We start from the raw sequence: 25,692 nt of genomic DNA, 5'->3' as shown, positions 1-25,692 counted from the left end.
TGGGCACACATGCTCACTATGTATATATGCTAGAACATGGAGAACTTTTGGGAAATGATAATGTGGTGGTACCCCAGTACCTCTTGGCCCTATGAAATTCTTGGCAGTCAACACATGGGTGTGCTAAAGATATTAATGCTGCCAGCAAGCTTGTCTTTGATATCTATACATTAATAGACATTATTAAAGCTGCTAGTCACCCTTTCTTAAGCTCCTTTGTGCAGCAAGGTAGCTGAGGGAATAAAAGCTACTGCCCGAGGCACTGGGTCCCATAGGAAGATTTGTGCAAGAACTGACTCAGGAAGAGTTAAAGGGTTTCCTTGGAGATCCAAATGAAAGGGCTGGGACACTGATTGTTTTCAACTGTTATTGTGTATTTTGGAGTCTCAGGCAGAAAGCACCAAAAATGCCAGAAGAGCAGTTGTGAAACTTACCCTGGGAAGAAGCAGAGTCAAAGCTCTTTGGGCCGCAGGACTGGTAGTAAAAAGGAGGCTGGGGAGGTGTGAATAAGGCACTTGGCTCCTGTTTGTTTCTACTTTGTTCAAGGGAAGAGATTGTTCTGTGCATTCTTTGGTGCAGCAGTACAGCCAAGAAACGTGTGATTCATCATTTTCTCCTTCTAATTGAAACAAATCAAAGAAGCTGTGTCTTTTGGTTAATTATTCAGGCCAGGTGCCAACCCTGGAGCTGAAGTGGGATACAATAGAAAGGAGAAAAATTGTGAGCAGGAATTCCTGTTAAGTCAAAATAGAAGAAATAATCGAGATGCTTGTAACAGTAAAAAATTGAATTAAAATAAGGTTCACTCGGGAACCAGCAGCGGGAGGGAGAGGAGGCAGCACACGTGTGTCCCGCACGCACGTGTGCCCTTTTACCAACCAACTGACCGGAGGCGGCAGCGGCAGCAGCAACAGAGGAATCGGCAGCGAGGGCAGCAGCAGCTGATCCCCCGAAGGTAAGTGGGGTGGAGGGACCCGGCACAGCTGAGCCGGATCCGGAGGGGAAGCCCCCCGGGTCCCATATAGCTGAGCCGGTAGGGAGCCGCACTCCCGAGCCGTGCGGCGCGAACAGAGCGCGCAAACAGGCACGCTCTGTAAGAGCACGCCGGCGTTTGCGCAGGCGTTCGCGCCGGCGGGCGGGCCAGGAGGGCCAGGAGTGGGACTCCTGTAGGGGCAGGGCGTAGACACCGCACAGGTCTACAAACAGCAGCTTATAGAATGGTGTCTACGAGGAGTACTGCTAGGGCCTCTGCCCAGGGGGACAAGGCTACCCGGGACAGGTCTGAGGCCTCCACCCAGACCGAGCCAATGGGGGAGCTGGTGTCCCCCTACCTCCTGGCCTGTGGGGGATCCCCAGCAGGGCCGGGGGGGGGCAGAGATTGGGGGCCCCCACACCTGTCCGGCAGGTGCCCATCTTAGGGCTCTGGAGGCACAGGTGAGGGACCTCTGGGAGGAGGTTAGCAGGCTGAGGGGGATCAGGGAGGCAGAGGATGAAATTGATAGTTATTTCCTTTCCCTGCAGGCCCAGGCACCAAAGGAAGAAGCACCCCGGGGAATACCCTCCACAGCAGAGTGGCAGACGGTCACAGCCAGGACCGGAGCAGCACGCAGCGAACCGGTACCAGCTTCTCCAGTCCGACTGGTGAAGGATACGAGGCCCTGGCGACCCTGCAGGAGATGGAAGGGGAGGAGGAAACCCTTGGGCAAGAAGAAACACCACGTTCTTCACACTCCAAACAGATCAAGAGATCCACGAGGACCCAGAGGAGGAGGCGACGAGTGCTCGTCATAGGCAACTCCATCCTGAGAGGTACGGAAGGACCCATCTGTCGCCAGGACCCCTCGGCACGAGAGGTATGCTGCCTCCCTGGAGCAAAGATTCGGAATGTGACGGAGGTAATCCAGGCCAGGATCAAGCCCACCGATTATTACCCCATGGTCCTAGTCCATGTGGGTACTAATGATGCGGCCAGGAGAACCCCCGATCACCTGGTGACGGACTACTGTGCTCTGGGTGGCGTGCTGAAGGAGTTCGGTGCCCAGGTGGTTTTCTCTTCCATCCTACCAGTGACCGGACGAGGAAGACGGCAGGAGAACTGCATCAGAGAGACCAACTGGCGGCTTCGGCAGTGGTGTCTCGAGGCAGGCTTCGGCTTCCTGGACAATGACCCGCACATCACGACGAGGGACATGCTCAGCTGGGATGGGCTTCACCTGTCCCCCAAAGGTAAGCATGTGTTTTCTACTAGGTTGGCGGATCTCCTCCGGCAGGCTTTAAACTAGGCTCGTCGGGGGGAGGGGAGTACGAGGGCAGGGGAAGCTGTGGACCACCAAACCATGTGGCACCCACAAGGACAGCCCAGCCTGAAGAAGGAGAACATTGGGAACCTGAAAGCCATGGAGAGGCCAGCACTACAGAACACGTAAGAAACAAGAAGGTAAGAAACAATGGGCCCCTTGGGACTCGGAGCAGGGGGGCAGCAAAGGCACCAGTCGCAGGGCTCAAGTGCCTATATACTAATGCAAGGAGCATGGGGAACAAGCAGGATGAATTAGCGCTCCTGCTTGCACTAAACACCTATGACTTAGTGGGGCTAACAGAGACCTGGTGGGATTCATCCCATGACTGGGCGGTACATATTGAGGGCTATAGATTGTATAGAAAGGACAGGTCGGGGAAGAAAGGGGGGGTTGCACTTTATGTCAGTGAGCAATACACATCAACCCTCATCAAGACAGAATCCGAGGTTGAGGAAGTAGAAGGATTGTGGGTTAGGCTACATGGGGGGCAAGGAGAAAGGGATTTGGTGGTAGGGGTCTGCTACAGACCCCCACACCAAGGGGAAGAAATAGATGCGGGGCTCCTGAGGCAACTCTCGGAGACCATAAAAGCTAAAGAGGCGGTAGTCATGGGGGACCTAAACTACCCAGACATCTGCTGGGAGACGCAGACAGCAAGGTCCCATCGCTCACGCAGGTTTCTAACCTGTGTACAGGACCTCCACCTGACACAGGAGGTGCATGGTCCCACTAGGGGGAATGCCATACTGGATCTGGTATTGGCAATGGGAGATGACATGATAGGGGACCTCCAGATCGGTAGCCATTTGGGAGACAGTGATCACCTTATAATAGAATTCAACATAAGACGGCGAGTGGGTAAGGTAACTAGTAGGGTGAAAGTGCTAGACTTTAGGAAAGCTGATCTCAATGCACTCAGGCGATTAGTCAAGGAAGCACTGCAGAATAGGAGTTTTGATGGGATGGGAGCCCAAGAAGGGTGGCTGTGCCTAAAGGAAACGATCCTTCGGGCACAAAGCAAGACGATCCCTGAGCGAGGCAAAAGAGGGAAAGGGGCCAGGAGGCTTCCATGGCTGACCAGAGAAATCCAGGGCAGCCTAAGGGCCAAAAGGGGAGCACATAAAAAGTGGAAACAGGGTGAGATCACTAAAGATGAATATACCTCCTCTGCTCGTGCTTGTAGGGAGGCAGTTAGGCGGGCCAAAGCTACCATGGAGCTGAGGATGGCAACCCAAGTAAAAGACAACAAGAAATTGTTTTTTAGATATATTGGGAGTAAAAGGAAGGCCCAGGGAGGAATAGGACCGCTGCTAAATGGGCAGAAACAATTGGTGACAGATAGGGGGGACAATGCTGAACTCCTCAACGAGTTCTTTGCCTCAGTGTTCCTAAGTGAGGGGCACGACAAGTCTCTCACTGGGGTTGTAGAGAGGCAGCAGCAAGGCGCCGGACTTCCATACGTAGATCCTGAGATGGTGCAGAGTCACTTGGAAAAACTGGATGCCTTTAAATCGGCAGGCCCGGATGGGCTCCATCCAAGGGTGCTGAAGGCACTGGCCGACATCATTGCAGAGCCACTGGCGGGAATATTCAAACGCTCGTGGCGCACGGGCCAAGTCCCGGAGGACTGGAAAAGGGCTAACGTGGTCCCCATTTTCAAAAAGGGGAGGAAGGAGGACCCGGGCAACTATAGGCCAGTCAGTCTCACCTCCATCCTTGGTAAAGTCTTTGAAAAAATTATCAAGGCTCACATTTGTGAGAGCCCGGCAGGGCAAATTATGCCGAGGGGAAACCAGCATGGGTTTGTGGCGGGCAGATCGTGCCTGACCAACCTAGTCTCTTTCTATGACCAGGTTACGAAACGCCTGGACACAGGAGGAGGGGTGGATGTCGTATACTTAGACTTCAGGAAGGCCTTCGATATGGTATCCCACCCCATACTGGTGAACAAGCTAAGAGGCTGTGATGTGGATGACTGCACAGTCCGGTCGGTGGCGAATTGGCTGGAGGGTCGCACCCAAAGAGTCGTGGTAGATGGGTCAGTCTCGACCTGGAAGGGTGTGGGCAGTGGGGTCCCGCAGGGTTCGGTCCTTGGACCGATACTCTTTAATGTCTTCATCAGCGACTTGGACGAGGGAGTCAAATGTACTCTGTCCAAGTTTGCAGATGACACAAAGCTATGGGGAGAAGTGGACACGCCGGAGGGCAGGGAACAGCTGCAGGCAGACCTGGATAAGTTGGACAAGTGGGCAGAAAACAACAGGATGCAGTTCAACAAGGAGAAATGCAAAGTGCTGCACCTAGGGAGGAAAAATGTCCAGCACACCTACAGCCTAGGGAATGACCTGCTGGGTGGCACAGAGGTGGAAAGGGATCTTGGAGTCCTAGTGGACTCCAAGATGAACATGAGCCAGCAGTGTGACGAAGCCATCAGAAAAGCCAATGGCACTTTATCGTGCATCAGCAGATGCATGACGAATAGGTCCAGGGAGGTGATACTTCCCCTCTATAGGGCGGTGGTCAGACCGCAGTTGGAGTACTGCGTGCAATTTTGGGTGCCACACTTCAGGAAGGATGCGGATAACCTGGAGAGGGTCCAGAGAAGGGCAACTTGTATGGTCAAGGGCCTGCAGACCAAGCCTTACGAGGAGAGACTAGAGAAACTGGACCTTTTCAGCCTCCGCAAGAGAAGGTTGAGAGGCGACTTTGTGGCTGCCTATAAGTTCATCACAGGGGTACAGAAGGGAATTGGTGAGTATTTATTCACCAAGGCGCCCCCGGGGGTTACAAGAAACAATGGCCACAAGCTAGCAGACAGCAGATTTAGACTGGACATTAGGAAGAACTTCTTCACAGTTCGAGTGGCCAAGGTCTGGAACGGGCTCCCAAGGGAGGTGGTGCTCTCCCCTACCCTGGGGGTCTTCAAGAGAAGGTTAGATGAGTATCTAGCTGGGGTCATCTAGACCCAGCACTCTTTCCTGCTTATGCAGGGGGTCGGACTCGATGATCTATTGAGGTCCCTTCCGACCCTAACATCTATGAATCTATGAATCTGTGAACTGTTTTGACACTGTTTCGACACATTGCAACTTTTTGCCCATAGGCTATAATGGGGAATCATGAAAATGCCTATAACTTTGTCATTTCCTGCCTGATTTGGATGAAAATTGCAAGGATGGTAGCCCCTTCTGAGTGCATGATGTCTGCCAAGTTTAAAGGAGATAGGTGCAGGAGGTTTTGTGAAACTGCACCTCAAACTGTTCAAAGCAAAATTTGTATCACTTGCCGGCAGTGGCAGCCTGCTGCCATCCCACACGCAGATCCAGGGGCCCGCTCCCCCCGGGAGGAGCCTGGCTTAGCCCCACAGCCCTCCTGAAGGTTGTGGGCCCCTGAATCTGTGTGTGGGATGACAGCAGGTTGCCGGTGCCAGCTGGGGCCAGCACCAGCATTGGGTTCTTCTCATCACTCAGCGCGGGCTGCCCCAGGCAGACTTGGGTGCTGGCACTGGCCCCAGACAGCAGCAACAGCATGTTGTCATCTGCATGCTCCACAGCCAGTGTGTGGAGCTTTATGGAAAAAAAAGCCCCTCACTCACTGGCTCTGACAGTGGCAATCGGGGCCTCTGGGCACTTGAGACAGAGCCCCCTGTGTAGTGCGGGGTAGTGGAGGGCAGTGGGGATTGCCCCCCTTGTCTGGCACCCATGTGGGAGCTGCCCCATGGCACATGTAGTGCAGCTTGGCAGGGTGCCATGCACTGTCTGGGAGCTGAGGCAGCTCCCGCAGTGAGCTGGAGCACCCAGTTCGATTCTTGAGCTCTCTGATCTTTCCCCCAACTCTTCCCGGGGGGCGTGGCCCCTGGATCTGTGCATGGGGTTTCAGCAGGCTGCTGCTGCCGGCTGGGGAAATAGCTCAGATCCGCTGCCAAACCCAGCTAGCAGCGGCAGCTTGCTGTCATCCCGCATAATCTGGGGGCCTTCACCCCTGGGAGGAGCTGGGGTAAAGATTGGGGAGCTGGGGAATTGAACCAGGAACTGGTTCTGATCATTCCCCCAGCTCTTCCTGTGGGGCGTGGGCCCCAGATCTGCACACCAGGTTTCAGGAGGCTGCCACTGTAGGTTGGGGCCAGCACTCTTCCTGGCACTCAGCACAGGCTGCGCCAAGTGGCTGCCACTGGCCCTAGCCTGCAGCAGAAGCCTGCTGAAACCCCACACGCAGATTGGGGGCCTGTGTCCCCCAGGAAAAGCTGGGGAAATGAGCAGAAAGCTGGGGGAAGTGAACTGGGAGCTAAATGTCAATATCAGAGCAGTCCTTCCCTGTCCTGCCCCTTCCCCCTCCCTCTCTTAAGTTTCTGTTTAGCTGCAAGCAAGTCGAGCTTTGAAACTCGAAACATTTTGAAACTTTTGAAATGTTTTGATTGTCCTCATTTCATTTCAAAGCTGTTTTGAAGCTTTTTGTTTCATTTTGATTTCGCTGTTTTGAGCTTGAAACACATTGAAACAGCTTTGAAATGAAACACCCATCCAAATTTCACACAGCCCTAGTGGCTCCCCTGCCTGCCCCTACACTGCACACAGCCTCCCTGCAGCAGCAGCAGTAGCAGCAGCTGCCACAGGGTTCTCAGGGCCTGCTACTGGTAGAGCCCCACTGTGGTGCGCTGTGATTCAGTCCCAGCCACCTGAGAACCAGCACTGCCCATGCCATATGGTGGGAGCCTGGCCTAGACTGGGGGCGTGCGTCTTCGGGCAGGACAGGACCACTCTTTCTGTCACCCTGGGCCCTGACATGCCACACAAGGGCCACAGATCCTCAGGCCAGGCTGGGCCATGCCTCCAATGAACTGGCCCAGCTGAAGGGTGCATGGGGCAGTTGGAGGCAGGACCTGGCCCAGCCCAAGGGCGTGCGGCCCCTGTATGTGGTGCGGGGGGCCCTGAGTGACAGTAAGAGTGGGCCAGTCCTGTCCGAAGATGCACACCCCCAGCCTAGGCACAAGCCCTTGGCCGGACTGGTCTTGTGCCACATGGCACAGGTGGTGCTGGGTTCCAGATGGTCGTGGCCATGCTGCACCCCACTTTAGGGGGCTTTACCAGCAGCAGGCCCTGAACGCTCTATGGGCACTGTGCACCATGCAGGGGGCAGGCGGGGGACCTACCCCTCCCGAGCAGTCTCCCCAGACCCACACAGTTCCCCCACACCCACAAACCCCCCACAATCCACCAACAAATCCCACACCCCCACCCACAACCCCCCCACCTGCCAAGCCTCTGCACAGGCCCCATACCTCCAACAAACCTCACCCCCACAAACCCTACACCCATCCCTACACCCACCCACAAACCTCCCCACCACCCCACACAAACCCCATACCCAACCCAGACCCCACATCCCTTCCACAAATCTTATGCCCTGTGTGTCCATCCACTGGACAGGACAGGACGGGACCTGCTGGCAGGAGCTGCGGCATGGGCAACTGGTGCCGCCTTAGTCAGGGGGGCCACATGCCCTCCCCGTGACCAGTCCCACCAACTGGAGGGAGGAGTCCCCTGTGGACAATCCTGTGGTGCTGGGGGGATACCCCATGGGTGATCCTGTGGTCCCGGGGGCCTGTGGCTGATTGCTGCACTAACTGCAGCCACTTTCAGGAGTGGCTGCAGCCACTTCTGGGAGCAAGCACCGGCCGATCATTGCAGCCTCTCCCAGAAGCAGCCGCAGCCACTCCTAAAAGTGGCTGCAGCAGGTGCACAGATTGGCCGGTGCTTGCAGGGGGAGGAATGGCGTTCCCGCCTGCCCACCGTGCCCATCACCTAAGTGGTGAGTGCAGCTGTCAGGGGGTGCACCAGGGGTGCACATGCACCCCCATGCACCCACTATGCATCGCCACTGAGCTGTGGTTCCAAGAGCAACTTCCACACTGCAGCTCTGCCCCGTGCCCACACTGGTGCTGGGACATGCAGCCCCAGCCTGTGGGGGCTCCTGGTCCCAGGAACCACTTGGGTGTGTGATGGGCTAGGGGGAGGGATGGAGGTTGCAGCAGGGGTTTGTGTGTGAGAGACAGAGAGAGATGGGGGGTGGGGGAGAGCTCAGGGTAGGAAAGGCCGCCAGAGCCAGGCTTAGAGCTTCCCTGCCCGCTAGAGCAACCTGTGCAGGGGGAGGCCGGCCTGGAAGGGAAGAGGCTTTCCCAGCCCAGTCTCTGAGCTCCAGTTGAAGGCCTCCCAGGAACAGTATGGAGATCACAAAGATCTGGGCACAGGCACAAGGAGCAGAACAGCAAGGGCTGGCACTGTTCAGAGCCACAAAGCAGTGGGTGGGACATACGCAGCTGGACTCATGTCCTAGTGCTGGGATGGAGCTGCTGCTGGGAAGGACCTAGTAGGTGGCAGGCAGGGGCTGCAGGTCAGGAGTGAGGGAAACTGGTGGGGCTGTGTTGGAAGTGAGGAGCAAGATCAGGGGCAGGGCACCAGCACATCAGTGCTGCTCAGCGCCCCACATCCTGGTGAGTGAAGGGGGCAGGGGCAGCTCTGATTTTTCTATGAGGCAGGCAGAGTCCCCCGGCAGTGCAGCCAGTGGCTGCTCATGGCACACAGTGCTGGCCTGGCCTGCTGCTGCGCATCTTCAGGCAAGACCAGGCTGGCTCTTGCTGTCACCTGGGCTCCTGGCACTGCACGCAGAAGCTGCACGCAATTGGGTTGGGCTGGCTTCTGCTTGCATATGTCCCAAGTGCCATCAGGCTGGAGGCAGGAGCTGACCTGGACCAATAGCGTGCGGCTTCTGTGTATGGTGCCAGGAGGGACAGCAAGAGCTGATCCAGTTCTGTTTAAGGGCATGTGCCAGTGGGCTGCACCAGTGCAGTGCACCATGTGCAGCCCCCCAGGTCTCCAGTGAAGCCAGGGGCTGCTGGGGTCTCTGCCAGCAGTGGGCCATGAGTGCCCTGACACTCGCTGCTGGCTGCTGCTGCTGCGAGGGCCAGTGTGCCATTGGGGATAGTGGGCAGGGACCCACCTCTCCTGAGTGTTCCCCAATCCACAGTCCCCCTCACACCCTCTCCCACCTTCCCCACCTTCACAGTCGTCCACCCCCATGTCCCTACTTACCAGGGACAGAGCCTGGGTCTGATCCACTGCTGCTAGCCTTGCCCTCGTCCTATTTGCCTCAGCACGCTGGAGCAGCAGGGGCATGCGGCAGCCATAAAGACTCTCTGGCTGTGTGCTAGAACATCTCTCTGGAGGACCCAGCCTCTGGTTGCCTCAGAGCACGCTCGTGCCCTGTGCCACTTTTCCCCAGCATGTTATTTTTTTGATACCAGGATTTCCCAGGATCAAATCTGGAGCCTGTGTTGCAAATATGCAGCACAGGGAACATTTTTTCATTCTTAGTGTGCATCTTGTGGCATCTCAAACTGCTTTGAGGTGTCGCAACAGATACATGCTTGCTCATCTGGATGCAGCCTATTTGTGCAAAGTTTTGTAGATCTCCGTTCCTATCATGAAAATTTGTGAGTTTGTCAATACTGTAGAACTGTTGAACAGATTGGGTGAAAAAGGGAAACAAATTCAATGGTTAACATTACCATTTTCATCATCAAGAAGGCCTTTTGTAATTATTTCTGTCTTAGTATACCAGTGTTTCAAAGCCCTTTTCATATTGGATGCAGATACTAGTATTTATGGATCGATACATTATTGATACAAGATCACAAAGGATTTAAGAACGTGGTGGTGGCCCAGTGCAGCAAATGTTAATGTTCTCTGTAGAGAAGAAATACACCACCTGAAAAGGTCTCCTGTTATGTTGACAGAACATTTTCTCCTCTATCCATCTGGGAGAATTTCTGGTCAGGATAGATAATGCATCTGTGCTTTGACTCCTTTGGATTCAGAAATCCTGTGGAGCAAGTTTTTCCAAGGTGGTTGGAAAAACTTCAGTGTTGTTATTTCATAGTCAGGTTTGCACACAAACATAGTAAAACTGATGCCTGTTGGTTTCTAAAAGTCTGTTTGTGATAAAGTTTCATGTTCTTAGCTTTAAAGGCCCACTGTGTCACAAGCTAACAGACAAATAGGATGGGAAATTGAAGACATACAATGCACTGTTTCCTAAAAATCTATAACAAAAGACAGGCTTGCTGCATTCATACCAGGTCCCAGTGTCCAGCTGCCAAGCCTCCGGGATTTCTGGTTTTGGTGGTCAGACCAAATTAGGAGGCCAGGCATGCCCAAATGAAGACACTGATAAATGACCAAATTAAGATGTATGCATCTGATGGGTTTGTGGAAACAAAGGAATAGGCTGGCAGAACAGAACATTGACAGCATGACTACAAGGAAACCAGTCAATGGTATCCAGAAATGAAGAGTCATCGGAGGAGAAATAATACAAAAGGAGGGATTTCAGAGCAGCAGGTGGTCCCCAAGGGGGGAACCCAATGCCACCATGGGAGGAGACCCATATCACCCACCTTGTCAGGGGGCAGGAAGGAGGGTGGGCCTCGGCCCTCAACCTCCAAGGCTGCTGACATCTGACATTCCACAAAGAACCACAGGGTGAACTTGTATATTGACCAGGTGTACCTTTGCTCTGTGAACCTTGGAACTGGTAGATAAATAGATTTGGGGAGTTATTTTGTTTGCTTTCCCTTCATTACTCTTATCTGCTATCACTGTATATCAATAAAATTTGCCTATTATTATATGGAAGAAGTTATGATCAGTGTGAGGGTTTGGGTCTGCCCAGAATAAGGTATATGGGTCATAAATCCAATGCTAACACCTTGGCCAGGTGGCCTTGCTGGGAGCCTGATTGCAATTATTGCCCTAAGCAGGAGATCGAGGAATTGGTTGCTCTAGGGAATGAATGCAATCATAATAAATGGTTTTCTCCTTTCCTCCTATACTTTACAGAAGTTCAAATATTTTTGTTTCATCCACTGTAACAGTAGATCTAGGATTGCAATAATGAACTCCAGAACAGTTAATTGCCTCCCAGACAAAGACCTTTGATATCAGAATAATATGTGATTGAAAAATCAATTGGCAAATGTTGCTACCCTGGAATGTATTATTCCCTCTGAATACCACACTAAAAGCTTTCTAGTCAGAGTTAGAAAGCCTGAAACTTGACAATGAAATGCTGCCTGGGTGATGGGTATAGCCAACTGTTTGTAGCAGATTTACCTTAAAAGGAAGTTCTGAGCTTAAAACTGTTGGGCTTTGGGTGCATCTACACATGACATTACATCACCGTAGCAATGCACTATGGCAACGTAGCATCCATGGGCATCTACACATGACCAGCACCTACTTTGCCGCAGTGACATGCTCCCCTGGTATAGCATGTCACTATGGTGAAGTAGCTCCTAAAAATAACCATGCACTGCGTGAACGGCGCAGTACAGACCAAAAGGAAGTACCAAATCATGGCATAGTAACAATGTTGCCATAGTGACACATGTAGATGCGCCCATTTGGTGTTACTGGTCTTGCTTAAGCTAAGAGTTTATTTCTGTTGGGTAATGAAATGTTTATGACAATTGGTGCAGGATAGCTGATGCTTGCAAGGGATGCTGAAAAGGGTTGGTTGGATGTTATGAGATAAGCTGGCTACTTCTGTAGCTAGAACGGCAAACGTACTGGGGCCAGTGTATCCCATTTTTTTATGACATATATAATAGCAAGCTATGAGGGTACATAGTATATACCTTGGTACTCCTCACAGCTGGACATGAGCTAAGTACCCCAGCATACGTCTTTTATGAAGTTTTTGATGAAGAACAAAGGAATTCAGATCATACAGGCCAAAGTCCATAATGAAAGTAGATCATGACATTGAGAGATCTGAGAATAGCTTTTGACACAATGGAAATGATGTTGGGTCTCATGGGGAAATATTTAAACATGGGTCCTCATCTAGTAGGAGAAAGAAGGTTAAGAGACCAACTGGATAAATCTTGGAAGGAACCCATATTAAGTACTGACACTGCTAAGTGAAGTGGTGTACAGACTAGGGTTGGATCCCTGGACCAAACCCAAAGTTGTCTGTAAGGGCTGCATGAGAAGTTATCAAGGAGGACAACATTTCAGTTTGGGTACATCCAGAAACTGAAAATGCAGCTGTAGAAGCTGAGATTTGAAAGAGCTGCAACAGAGATGAATTTCTCATCAGAGCATATTGGGTGACATCTGTCCCAGATAGCAGACTCCACGGAATCAAAAGTAACTCTTCATGGACTCATTGGGTGGATCCAGATGTGCAAGCACGTGTGTTTTGTGTCACTGCAAGCCTCTTTGCAGCTCCACAAACCACACAAATTGCATGTTCATCAATGTGCGGTGCTGCTAACGTGCAGCACTGTGGCAAAATTTGCTAGAGATTTCATGGTAGGAAAAAAAAAAAATCCTGAGAAAAGTGACGCAACCCACGCCAAAGTAGCAAGCACTGGTACAAATGTAGAGTTGGGGAGCAGACAGCCCTGGCTTGCTTCCTCTCCCATCTCTGCACGCTGTGAAGCCTCCATGCTGAGGTACCATGTGCCCTGATCAGCCACTCCTTGGCTGGCTGGGGCACAGGGTGCCTCAAGACGGGGAAGCAGGCAGGCCTGGCCTGGGGGCTTTGCAATGAAGCCCCCGCACTGAAGCATGTGGATACAAGGGAACAGCCATCCCAGTGCTGCTTGCTTCCCTGTTTGGAGGCACACTGTGCCCCAGCCAGGCAGGGAACATTAGAACTGAAAGAATATCTTGAGTACCAAGGGTGCCCTTTCAGTGTACCACTGGATTCTCCCTAATAGCATTAGTGGCTACACTTCTATGTATGTTGTTTGCAGTTGTTGTCTCCTGGCAGTTCCAATAAGGATTCTTTTATGACTAAAGGTACATTTAGTACATTTTATGACTAAATTTGTACATTATGGAAACACACAGAAGTGAAGAAAAACAGAGCTCATAGGGAGGACTTTCTTAAACTTTCATCCATACCATATTTACAGTGAACTCAGTGATTACTTTGTAATGGCTCTCCTCTTTTTTCCAGTTGTTATTTTGCATTAAAAGAAGCTAAAAATATACTATGTTCCCAAAACATTACTTTTCCATGTAAGCAGTAACTCTGCCCACAAGAATGTTATAAAACAGCAACTGGGACAGGAAGATCTGGCAATCATGAATAGTAGGAGGAGGTGTCCCTAGAAAAATGAGCCTATTGAAGTGGAGCCCACATAATGAAAAAGTTGGAGAATGCCTGCTCTGGAGCCTATAGGGCCCAGCATTTGAAATGCCTACTTTACTTGTTTGTCTCTGAACGTACAATACAGCTGGCACACTATCAAGTATCTGCAAGGGTGTTGGCAAGTGGTTTTTGATGCAAAGCCTTACTGTTTATTAACCAATGCTGTTTTTAAACCAAAAAGTTATCCAGCACTGAGGGGAAGGAAGGACTTAACAAAGAAACAAGGTATGTAAGTTCTACTTTCCTTATTCCAATATGCATACGTATTTATAGAACAAAGTACAGTTAGTAAGTACGTTACTGGTGAAGATAATTTATTCCCTTTCCTTCTTCCTTCTCTGTTTTGGGTTCTTGTCTCTCTCTGTCTGTCATGTGCCTTTTGGCTCTTTGCCTCTCCTCTTTCTTGTCACTCTAGTCATGCCAGACTGATTTGTACAGGTCTTGAAAACCATGTACGCAACCACCTTAACCTCTTGCTGGTTGCTTTAGGAACTGCAGCTCTTTGTGGCATGCATACATTTTGGTGTGGCTTCATGGTAACCACTGAAACAAGAGGTTGGCTGCACAGAGCCACCAACAAAGCGAGAAGTGTACCAGTCTTTTAGTCTCCATATCACTTTTCCCAAATGTGGTATAATGAGCTTGGGACTAAAAACAAATTTCAGTATAATTGTACTGGATGGACATCTGTCAAAGTGTGAATTCCCAGTGAAATGGACTATCAGCTGCAGCTTTAGCAGACTATTAGAACAACTTATTCACAAATATTGATAGAATGGCCTTACACACTTCCATCCTGTCACTGACATTATAGGTCACCATGCTTGACAGCTGATCTTTGAATAAAGAAGCAGTACAGAAGGCAGATAGAGCTCAAGTGATAGAAAACACAGTGGGTCAGACTGATTTTTATAACCTTTTGCTGTGATTGTGACAATGGCAGATATTGTTCGCCTCTGCTATTATGGCATTAGCACACACTTGTTCAGCAGAATTATTTGGGAGTGGTAAACAGCCTTTTGAATCCAGCTTGCCTTGGTTGATACTGATGGCCTCACATCAGCTCTTTTTAAGAGACTTAAAAAATGCCTGATTTGAATAGTCATTAATACCTGTGCAGTGGCTGTCAGACGCAACTATTTTGAACTATTCATAGTGTTTTACATCCACTGTGAAGAGATGCAAATGCATGCTCAGACTACAAGGCACTGGAGATACATCCCCTAACACAGAATGCATCACCTGTGTATCCCTTGGCTGAGACAAGCTATTATAACCACACAATATTGTTTTCTAGATCCCTATCCCAATCAGTTCTACACGCAGTTCCAAATTATTGCACAGGTTCTAAGCAATGGCCTATATAGCTGGGAACCCAAACACTTAAAAGGAAGACTGTCTCCCTTTTTTCCATTATGAAAATCATCGCTTCAAGTCAAAGCTTACATTTTCAACCGGTTGTAAAATTCTGGTGACAGAGGCCATTTCTGTGGCAGGATCTGGTGCATCAACCCCATGCTGGATCAAGTCTGTGGACCAACCCCGGATCACTTATCTGGCCCACAGGGCCAGATAGCTGGAGCACCAGTGATATATAGTACCGAAGGGCTTTGGCAGTGGCACCAAATAAAGAAGGCAGTCCTAAATCCTATTCAGTCATCCTCACTATTTGATCCTTGGTCTGTTTGTTGAGACTGCCAGCTTGTCTCACTGACAATTTATATTAGTAGTTTTACTGAAATGGACAGCTGTTCTCTAGCAACTGGAGTAAGACCACTACTATCTTAATTAACATGAGTCACCAAACAGTTGTCAAAAGAGAGTTAATTTTTCTTAACTATACAGCTGGACCTGCTTAGAACCAGGAACAGTTCTCTATCCTGTTACAAATCCCTTGCAACTGCTAAAGCTAGATTCTCAACTCATTTATAGGAGTGTTAATCTAGAATGATCTTTGACTTCAACATAGTTACTCTTCATTTGCACTTCTGTAAATGAGGTTGTAATTTACTTTTTTATTTTTTCTCTCTCCCTATTAAATATTTTATCAATCTGGCCTCTAACACCATAAAAGCTAAACTAAAAACTGTATTTGTATGACTGCAATAGTATAACCCAGCCATAATAATGACTCTTATTGTAGGTACATTGTTTTAATGTGGCTAACAAAATTAAGTAATATATTTGTTTCCCAGAACTGCTTTAATCTCTCTTGGAATTATGTGAATAATTTTCTGTCTTCTATGATTTATAGGACTGTGGATTTTAAATAAAAAAGATGATTCTCCTGTCCGAAGGGAGAAGGCTAGCTATTTTTAACAAAACAAAAATATTTTAAAAATATGTAAAATTATATTACTCTAAGACTATACCTACATTAGTGGCTGTATTCTCCTATCTACTCCCTTATCGAAACAATAGACAGACTGTTATGCGCAGCTATGTAGATGAAATTATTTAAAGGATTTTGCTTGCTCATAAATGTTGTACTTACCTACTTATTGTAGATGCATTGTTTTAATGTGGCTGATGTGTGCAGCATGTATAACTTTACTTTTGCTTTCCTGGCAGAGGCTTATGTGGCAGAAATTGGTGTTACTATATTTCTTCAATTATAAAGTACACCCCGATTTCTAGCACCTGAATTTTGGGGTAAATATATGTGAGGGAATAAGGTAAATATTATTACAGTGAACTGAAAAAAAACAACTATTTTTTTTCTAACTTCTTAAAACAGTTTTTATTTTTTTCCCCCTGAGAGACCAATACATTGTGGAAGGTTTTACTCCACGAATGGAAAAATATGACCATTAGGTACCTAGATACCTTTAACAATTCCCTTACAAGCCTATTTGCAGCCTTAGCAAATACCTTTAAAAACTTATTTTAAGTTTTATCCTAAAAAATTATCAGTGATTTGGATGTGGGAGGTGAAGAGCTCACTGGCCAAGTTCATGGACAATACCAAATTATGGGGGAGTGTGATCATGCTTGAAGATAGGCTACAGATACAGGTGGACCTAGACAGGCTAGCAAGTTGGGTGGATCAGAACCAGATGAAGTTCAATGTTGAGAAATGTAAAGTGCTCCACCTGGGGATGAACAATCCCCATGTACACCTACAGGCTTGGTGGCACCAAACTGACTGGCAACACAAAAGAAAGAGACCTGGGAGTAATAATAGACCACAGTATAAATATGAGCTAACAGTGTGATGCTGTAGTCAGCAGGGCAAATAATACTCTGGCGTGTATTAATCTATGCATCTCCAACAAAACCAAAGAAGTGATTCTTCTGCTCTACTGGTGAGACCACAGCTGGAGTACTGCGTCCAGTTCTGGGTGCCGCATTTAACAAGGACGTGGACAAACTTGAGAGAGTCTAGAGAAGAGCCATCTGTATGATCAGAGACTTGCATGGCAAGCCATATGAGGAAAGGCTGAGGGACCTGGGACTCTTCAGCCTGAAAAAGAGAAGGCTGAGAGGGGACTTGGTAGCAGCTTACTGCTATATTAGGGGAGTACATCAAAGGCTTGGTGAATAACTATTCACCAGGGCACCCTTGGGGAAAACCAGGAGTAATGGCCACAGACTCCTAGAAAACCATTTTTGACTCAACATTATGGAAAACTTCTTCACAGTCAGGGTGTCCAGACTGTGGGATATGCTCCCTCCAGAGGTGGTGCAGTCACCTACTCTGGAAGAGGAATCTTGAGAGGAGACTGAATGGTCACCTTGCTGGGGTCACTTGACCCCAGTTTTCTTTCCTGCTCAGTGCAGAGGGCTGGACCCAATGATCTTCCTAGGTCCCTTCCAGCCTAACAATCTATGAATCTATAAGGCTTTTTGTGTTTTAGCAGTTGTATGATGCATCCCCATGAGAGGGAATGTTTATTTTCCTGGAGACAAATAGCAGGAGCACATATTTGTACTGCTGCTACTTGTCTCCAGGCGTGCCTCTGCATGAGTGCTCTAAATTGCCCCAGGTAGGGTAGGGGAGGCTGGAGCCAGCACTTGGGCTGGCCCTAGCAGCCTTAACTGGGATCCTGGGGGCCTCCCAGGGCTGCAGTGGCTGTGATCCTGGAGTGTGGTGCTGGCTGGCCAGGCTCTGGTTTTGTGTGGCGCACACTACTGCCATGTGTGCCATGTTGTTTTTTTCTAGCATATTTTTTTTAGATACCAGGCTTTCCCAGTATCTGATTTTGCCACTGTTCTGCAAATATTCAGCACGGTGAATGGATTAACATGTGCTGCGTGCATTTTGCAGCTCTTCAAAAGGCTTTGAGGCACTGCAAACCGCACATTCCTTATTGTGGGAATGTAGCTTAGCTGTGCATAAAAAAGTAAGACCACTGAGTAATTTCTTGGCTTAAAAACATTTGGGATATGTTGTTCATATAAAAATGTATGTATAATACAAAATATGTCCTACTCATTTCGATATACCCATTCATTAGAATTTAAACAAAGCAATTTTTAGAAACTCTGAATCAGACTAGGGAAATGTCAGTACTTATTGTATTAAAATTCAGGTGTCTTTCCCTGAAATCCATGTTGTTGTTTTTTTGCTAGCTCTGATATCTTCTCTTGTTATTCTGTTTGCTGTATGTGTGTGTGAGTACAATGTCACCTTTGTGTAGTTACAAAGCAATATCTCTGCCATATTTTTTTAGTCTACTGTTTTACTTAATTTTTGAAAAGTAAATTCAGTTTTAAAAAGAATTATTATGAATTGCTATTTTGAATTTCATCTGCTTAAATACTTCTTAAATCAAAGCAAAATCTGATGTTAGTTATTCTTGGGATAATACTACATTTTCAGTGTTAGATATATTTTTAAATAAAATACATGTCTTGATATGGCAGATCTTATTCATTATAATGTTATTAAATTATGAAATGTATTAAATTATTATTTAGCAACTCTGCTTCCTGCAGTCCTTTCAAAGCATCTGATAAAGTAAGCACCATGCTTATGACAGCTTTTTTTCATGTTTTCATAGAGAAGTAAGGCTGGAAGGGACATCAAGAGATCATCTAATCCAACTGTGGACTGATAAAGAATGGCCTAGCAGGAGATAGTCCAGGCAAGACAGCAGGCAAGAACTTCCTAGTGCAGCTTTCTCATGCAGATTGTCTCCTGGGATGCCATACTTCCTGAATACTCTGTTCTGAGGAGGAATGGCTCTTCAGTCATACAAGGTTAGGCCTCAGACCCTTGCAAGGGTAGAAGAGAGACTATTTGTTCTTCACTGTAAGTAATTCTTTATATACATTCCTGTAAATGTATTGATGGTGTAGGAACAAGCTGCAGTGCTCAGATATCTTTCTTCTTGGCCTTGAATGACTTGGTGTAGTTAGAGCGGGGTTGGGCAGAATACGGCCTGCAGGCTGGATTCAGCCTAACAACTGATTGGAAATGGCCTGCAGGTGGGCACCTGCCAGTTGATTGGATCCAGTCCACAGCTGCTCCATGGTGCTCCTCATGGGGCCGAGCCCTGCCTGATCTTGGCCAGGGCAGCTGTGTTGCACTCCCGCCTGTGCTTGCTGATGGCCTTGGCCGCAGCCAGTGGGCACAGCTTCCCAGCAGGGCTGCTCCTGGTATGGCTGCAGCCCAGAGAAGAGCAGTGTGGATGCTCAGCTCCCTCCACCTCCAGTGGCTACTCTTCCTTCTGCCCTGGCTGTGCTGCTTCAGGCGGGGGGCAAGCGCAGCTGGACAGCTCCTGCCCCAGTGTGTGGAGCTCCAGGTCCTAGCCGCCTTCCACCCACATGTATCTGTTCATCGTGCTGGGCAGGTAGAGTGTGTGGAAGGTGGTCAGGAGCTGGAGCTGGCGCTCCATGCACTGGGGCAGGAGCTGGCCAGCTGCAGCTTCCCTCCCATCTGGAGCAGCACAGTAGGGGCAGGAGGAGGAGGAGCTGCTAGAGGTGGCAGAAGTTAAGCAGAACCTGGGTGGGAGGAGTCCCCCTGGGAAGCTGTGGGTACTGGCCAGGGCTGTGGCTGGCAGGTACAGGCAGGAGCATGGTGTGGGATTGCCTGGGCAGGAGCAGGCAGGGCTCAGCCCCATGCCGAGTGCCATGGGGGCAGATGTAGCCCCAATGTGGGGGAGGGTGGACAACACCTGCACCACACTGCCCGGGCATGCTCTGCTGCACATGCCCCCTGCCCCCCCCTCCCTTTCCCCAACTCTGGCTGGTTCCTGGGACCTAGTACAGGCAACTCCCCACACACATGCCTACACCACCCCCTACACATCTCACCCTCCCATACCTCCTCCCACACACAATACCACACACAATATACAAGAGTAAGAATGTATTTTGAGCTATTCTGCAATCACATCCATATACCCGATTCAAAAGAACACATCAGGACCAAAATTACTTTTTGAAATAGAATTAAAATATGTTATAGTAGATGTTTGATTTTTAGTATATGATTTATTTTTTATCTATAATTTGTTAAAATGATATTTAAAAAAAAGATTTTATGTATATGGTCCTCAACAACTCACCAAAACTCGTTAAGTGCCCCTCCAGCTGAAATAATTGCCCACCCCTGAGTTAGAGAGTGGAGACCTGTCCACTGCACTGTGGGCAGGCAACCCTGTAAAAATCTACAAATGCCTCCAAATGTGAGAATCTAGGCCAGTGTTTCTCAACCTGTGGGAATATATGAAAGGGTTGTGAACAAACTTTAAAAATGGATTCTCCTTTAAAGGAGAAAAACATGGGAAACTGTGGCTTTCCCCTTGCAGGCTTGCAGAGTTCCAGCCTGCGAGGGGCTGCTTGGGGCCCCTCCATGCTCCATCCCCATCCCCTGCCATGCTCCTTACACTGGGGAGCTGGGGCCTGGGGATGCGGGCTAGGTTGGGGGCACTGGGTCAGGACTAGCCATCAATGTTTGCAAATGGATCCTGGTACAAAAAAAGGTTGAAAAACACTGATCTAGGCTTCACAATGTATGGTGACGTGCTCTTTTGGCTGAAGAGTCTGGGAGGTAGGATACTTGTGGGAGTTAACACAGTACAAGCTTGAATGATTGAGCTCTGCTCAGTCAATAGAATTTGGAATTGATTTTACTGTTTTGGCCCCAGACACAAAATTTCAATTCCAATAGCTATGGCTATGAGATAGTTAAATACTAGAGACTCTACCCTTTCAGTTTGCTGAGCCAGATGCAATTGGGTCCCACCTTGGCAGCTGCATGACAGGTTTATTTCCAGGCTTGCTTCCTTTCCAGTGAAGAAAACTTAAGATTCCCTACTTAAGACACGCATCCCAGTTGTGTGTGTGTGTGTGTGTGCGCGCGCGCGCGTGTGCGTGCAGAGGGGGGGAACTGATCTTTGGGGAAAAGGTTTATATTGTACATAAAAGAATATGGCACTATGCTATCTTTCTTCATTCATATGTAGTGTTGAATACAGCTCATTCATATATAAAGAAATACTTGGAATAGTCTTATGTTCCATCCAGTTCTTGCAGAAGCTGATATAATTTGTTTCAGAGGAAGTACCAAACTCACTGTATTATAATTATATATTGGGGCATTTATTAAAGTAGTTCCACCAGTTCTGAGCTCAAACATTGCATATTAAAGAGTCATAGCCATGGCTAGCCTAATAAAATTGGGATGCCACAGCAAGTATAATTACCTATGTTTGGAGTCTATGAATTCTATTTCAGAATTAACCAGAGGGGTTTGCCCTTTTATAAATTGGGCATGCTGTTTCTGTAGGAGACAGTTTTATATCAGGAGCAAAGGCCCACCACATCAAGTCATGAGCGCTCTTCCTCTCCAGTGACTGCAAGCTAATTGCATCACTTTAAGGCATAGTTCAGTTAGCATACCTCACGTTAATTAAAATAAATCCAAATGTGTAATATGCATTGAAACCATCAATATTTTTTTATATTATTTATTTAACAGATTCCTTGCTGATCTCCACTTGCAATAAATTCTTGAATACTGCTTTATCTATAGTTCAAAAATTGATTTTAATGAAAGGGGCACATTTATTTTAATGAAAGGGAAACATACAAACATGTATACTGCTACATTTCTGTCTTCTGACCACAGATTAGAGCGTATAAAAAAAAGCAAAAAAAAAGGTGAGAGTACTAATGATAGTACTGTCTTTCTAGATGAATCTGTTTTCATTATGATTTAGCAGAAAAATGTGAAGTCGTTATGCTGCATCATGCTTACACAGGAATCACTGGGCAAAGGTCAACTGCACTGCACTTGATTTGGCAAAGTTGGGAAAATATACCACCTTGTGGCTTCTTGGCAGTACTGAAATGAAATCTTTTCTAGCAGCTATTGATTATTTCAAGTTCTACCAAAAATACAGTTACACTATGAAGAAAAAAAAATATTTATAAATAAAGGTGCAGGTGCATAAATCTTTAATATTACATTTTATAATAATATTTTTCTATATGTATATTAATTGAGAATGCCTTATCTACTGTTACATTCCTCATTCTATTGAGAATTTAAAGTATCATTACAGCACGATGTTATAGTTTATCATGTTATTCAAAGTCATATATTTTATTTTACATTTTGGCATAACGCAGACTTGGGGCTAAATCCAGTTTGGGTGAAAATTTGTTGAAGTCTGCATTGGATTAGATGATCTCTTGAGGTCCCTTCCAGTCTTACTTCTCTGTAATTGGAAGTCTAAGGGTGGAAGTTGAAACAGCTAAGGAAAAACCCAGAAAACGCTAGCTCTTTATTAATGGAGATTTGGAATTTTAACAGACCTTCGATCATTGAAATTGTTTAATAAAAATTTTATCTTATGTGGAGGAAGAGAGATGGATGTACTGCTGTTATGAGGTGAATCTTTCATATCATCTCCTTGCCTTCAAGCACTGGGACAACCTGGAATATAATCTCCTATCTGAATGAAATGCTAAAATGATTCTTTAATATTTTCCAAGTTTGGAATAAAATAACAAATGTATTCTGCCTTTTTGGTATGTCCACAGTTAATACCAAGTCGATAACATCTTAACTAATAAATTTCCAGGGTAGTACTTAGCATGAGAACATTCTTGTACATTTCTTGGGAAACATGCAAACATGTATACTGCTACATTTCTGTCTTCTGACCACAGATTAGAGCGTACAAAAAAAAAAAAAGCAAAAAAAGCAATTGTTAGTACTTCAGAAATTGTGCCAGAGTAGCATTAAAAACGATAAATTATGCTATATAATAATATATAATTATATATGCATACGTATAGGTATTATAAATTATTATATAGGTGTGTATACACAGGTATCTACATAAGGCATGTATTATATGGCATATTTTATTGTTATATATTTTATTTATAGGTGCCTTATTTCATATTTGCATTTATATGTGGCATACACGGCATATATAAAGACATAAAATATTGCTGCATAATATAATATAATATAATATAATATAATATAATCTATGGCATAGCTTCTATGCCATATTTATACATGTATATAGTCTACATTAGCTTATATGGCATCTTTTTAATAAAATGTATAACAATAAAATATGCTGTATAATATGTCCTATATGAGTGTGTACATACAAACATACATGAATGGCATTTATTATTGCTCTGTGTGTGTGTGTGTGTGTGTGTGTGTGTGTGTATAATGCATGTATGTATATATGTGTGTGTATATATAGAGAGAGATGTGTGTATATATATGTGTGTGTGTGTATAGGTGTGTGTATATATGTATGTGTGTGTGTGTGTGTGTGTGTGTGTGTATACATATATATGTAACATGGTGCATGCACACATGGCATATATATACCATGTGGCAGATAACATAAGGTATAACATACACACAGAAGGCATTTTATGGTTTATTTTAGTCTCCTCCCTTCGGACTCGTCCGGGAGAGCCCACCCCGCCGTGCCATACCCACATTCCCCCTCGCACGTGTGCGCGCCGCGCGCCGCCCGCCAGTTTCTTAGGCACTGAAAGTCGCTCTGGGCAAACAGGAGGCGTCCGCTGCGCTGCCATGGTGACGGCGGCGGGGCGGGGCATGGCGGCCCGCGCTGCCATGGTGACGGCGGTGGGGCGACCGCGTTGCCATGGCGACGGCGGCGGCGCGGGCCCGGCGGCATGTACGAGCGGGCGGCTCGGGCGCTGTGGCGGGCCGCGGGCGGCACGGAGCCGCATGTGGGGCCCGGCTCCTACCGGCTGCCGCCCGCCGAGCCGCGTAGCACAGGTACCGCCTGCGCCCGGCGAGGGTGGCACCTGCGTGCGCGGGGCACTCACAGCCCGGGCCCACGTGGATCCGGCCCGTGGTCCCACGAGGTTGTGGGCGCCCGCCTGCCAGGGCTTCTCTACTAGGACGGTGCACCCGGGCATCTCCCCCCAGGCAGTGTGAAGGTTGTGCTGCGTGGGCCCTGGGGTAAATAGGGCCAACCCTCCTGGAGTCTCCAGGAATTAGCTGTAAATCACCAGGAAACTGTGGAGAGTCACCCGGGAGATACGTGATAGGGCATTCATTCAAAGAAATATTAAAAGTCGACTCGGGTTTATGCAGTAGTCTGGCAGGTTTTTCAAATGTAATGGTCATGTGCTGTTGCTCCTGACCTCGGGTCGTTACGGTCATTACATCATGTGATGAAACCTCCCGGAATAGACTCAGACAGGGTGGCAACCTGATGGGTAAAGCCAGCCGTTTCAGAGAGGAGCTGGTGGCTTTCCGAAGCATTTGGCCTGGCACAGTTGTCTGCCCCCAAGGAATCGCCCCGCTGTTTTTTCTGGAGGCAAAAAACAGGTGGATCCTCCGTGCCAGCGTTTTCTGAAAGGTGCCTCTGATCTGTTGGGGGGGGGGGGGGCAGGTGCAGCTCAAGTATAAAGAAGGCTGAGACCACTATCCCTGTGCTAACCAGCTTTGTATGCCTCTATGTATTCATTGAAAGTATTCATACAGCTGTAAGAATAAAAATAAACTTCTACCCTCTACGTATGTGGAGTTATGTGACCTCTATTCCCAGAACACTTTACACTCACCCTAAGTTCTTCCAGGGAAACGTGTCTGTAGTTGAGCTGTCACACACACTGTACTGATGGCAGAAAGTCAGAATTTATATATAGCCTTGTTCAGAACTTCTCTACAGAATAGGATATTGTGAAGTTGTGAAAATGTCTTTGTAATTTGCTGTCTTTAAGAGATGTAGAGTAGGATGGAAAAAAAGGCCTGAGGTTTCAGGTAAAAAAAACTATGTTCTATAAGGTGTTAATAAATGGGGTATAAATAGAGGTGGTATTAAAACTGTGTTGAGCTGTCTCCGTCACAGAGCTGCAGTTGTGCGCAGCTTACTCCTTTTCAATTCGTAGCACATAACTCATAGATGTGTCTACATGGCCGACTACTTGGCAGGGTAATGGTCTATGTTGAGCTGAGCACTGCTGGGACTAGATTTCTTCTGCTAGTTCTGAACTAGTTCACAGAATTGAACTGTGAATTGTGGGCACTAGTTCACATATTTCTACGCTCATTCTGCATGATAGACAGGGATCTATATCTTATTGAGTATGATAATTTTAATCAGTAAACTAATTGGGGTTGCTCTCTTGAGCTCTCCCTTACAGATTAACTCCTATAAGCAAAAGCACAATGAATTCTGTCAGAGGAGCTGCTACTGTAATTTGGAGAGGGTGTATGGAGCAAATCTTGCAAATCCTGCAGTGCAAGGTTCTGTGGGAACCGCAGACATACCACAGTTTTTTTTTAAATGATGGGCCTGAATTTAGAAAAACCTCTTATCTAATTCTCTATTCCACTTTAACACAAATGTGAGGTTTTTTGTAGAATTCAGTGTGCAGCTGGGCTTTGACATATTTTAATAGAAATATTTTTTATTCCTTTTGTATCAAGTAAAAGAGATCGAGTCTCTCTGGATAGTTTTGATTTTTCATTTTTGTTGTTTTTATCAAGAGCAAAGTTCTGTAGCTGGGGCTATATACATGTGGGGATATCAGGCAATTTTTCTTTTTTAATATGCATATCTTGAAAGCTGTCTGTAGCGACAGAATCGGTCTTCTTCCAGTCTAATTAACGCTATCTTAGAGACAGATGTACAAACCTCAGATATAACTTGACGTTAAAGGAGATATGCACAATAGTCTCTGTTCTAGCAGCATATCTCTAGCTATTAAA

At 47.3% G+C, this 25,692-nt stretch overlaps 1 protein-coding gene across 2 annotated transcripts in view; it reads left to right on the top strand.

Moving 5' to 3' along the window:
* Window positions 1-9,110: 9,110 nt before the first annotated feature.
* The window catches only part of STPG2 (sperm tail PG-rich repeat containing 2), a 623,148-nt gene continuing 606,566 nt past the window's right edge, over window positions 9,111-25,692 (top strand). The window contains exon 1 of one of the 2 annotated variants that reach the window (XM_059722336.1): window positions 9,111-18,771. In XM_059722336.1, coding sequence (XP_059578319.1) covers window positions 18,699-18,771 — 73 coding nt within the window. In that variant the 5' untranslated portion in view covers window positions 9,111-18,698. The remainder of the gene's footprint in view (window positions 18,772-25,692) is intronic. The other variant, XM_059722337.1, reaches the window with a different exon arrangement.

The sequence above is a fragment of the Alligator mississippiensis genome, chromosome 2 (genome assembly GCF_030867095.1).
Source record: "Alligator mississippiensis isolate rAllMis1 chromosome 2, rAllMis1, whole genome shotgun sequence".
NCBI classification, from domain to species: domain Eukaryota; kingdom Metazoa; phylum Chordata; order Crocodylia; family Alligatoridae; genus Alligator; species Alligator mississippiensis.
This window is presented reverse-complemented; position numbering and strand designations above follow the sequence as displayed.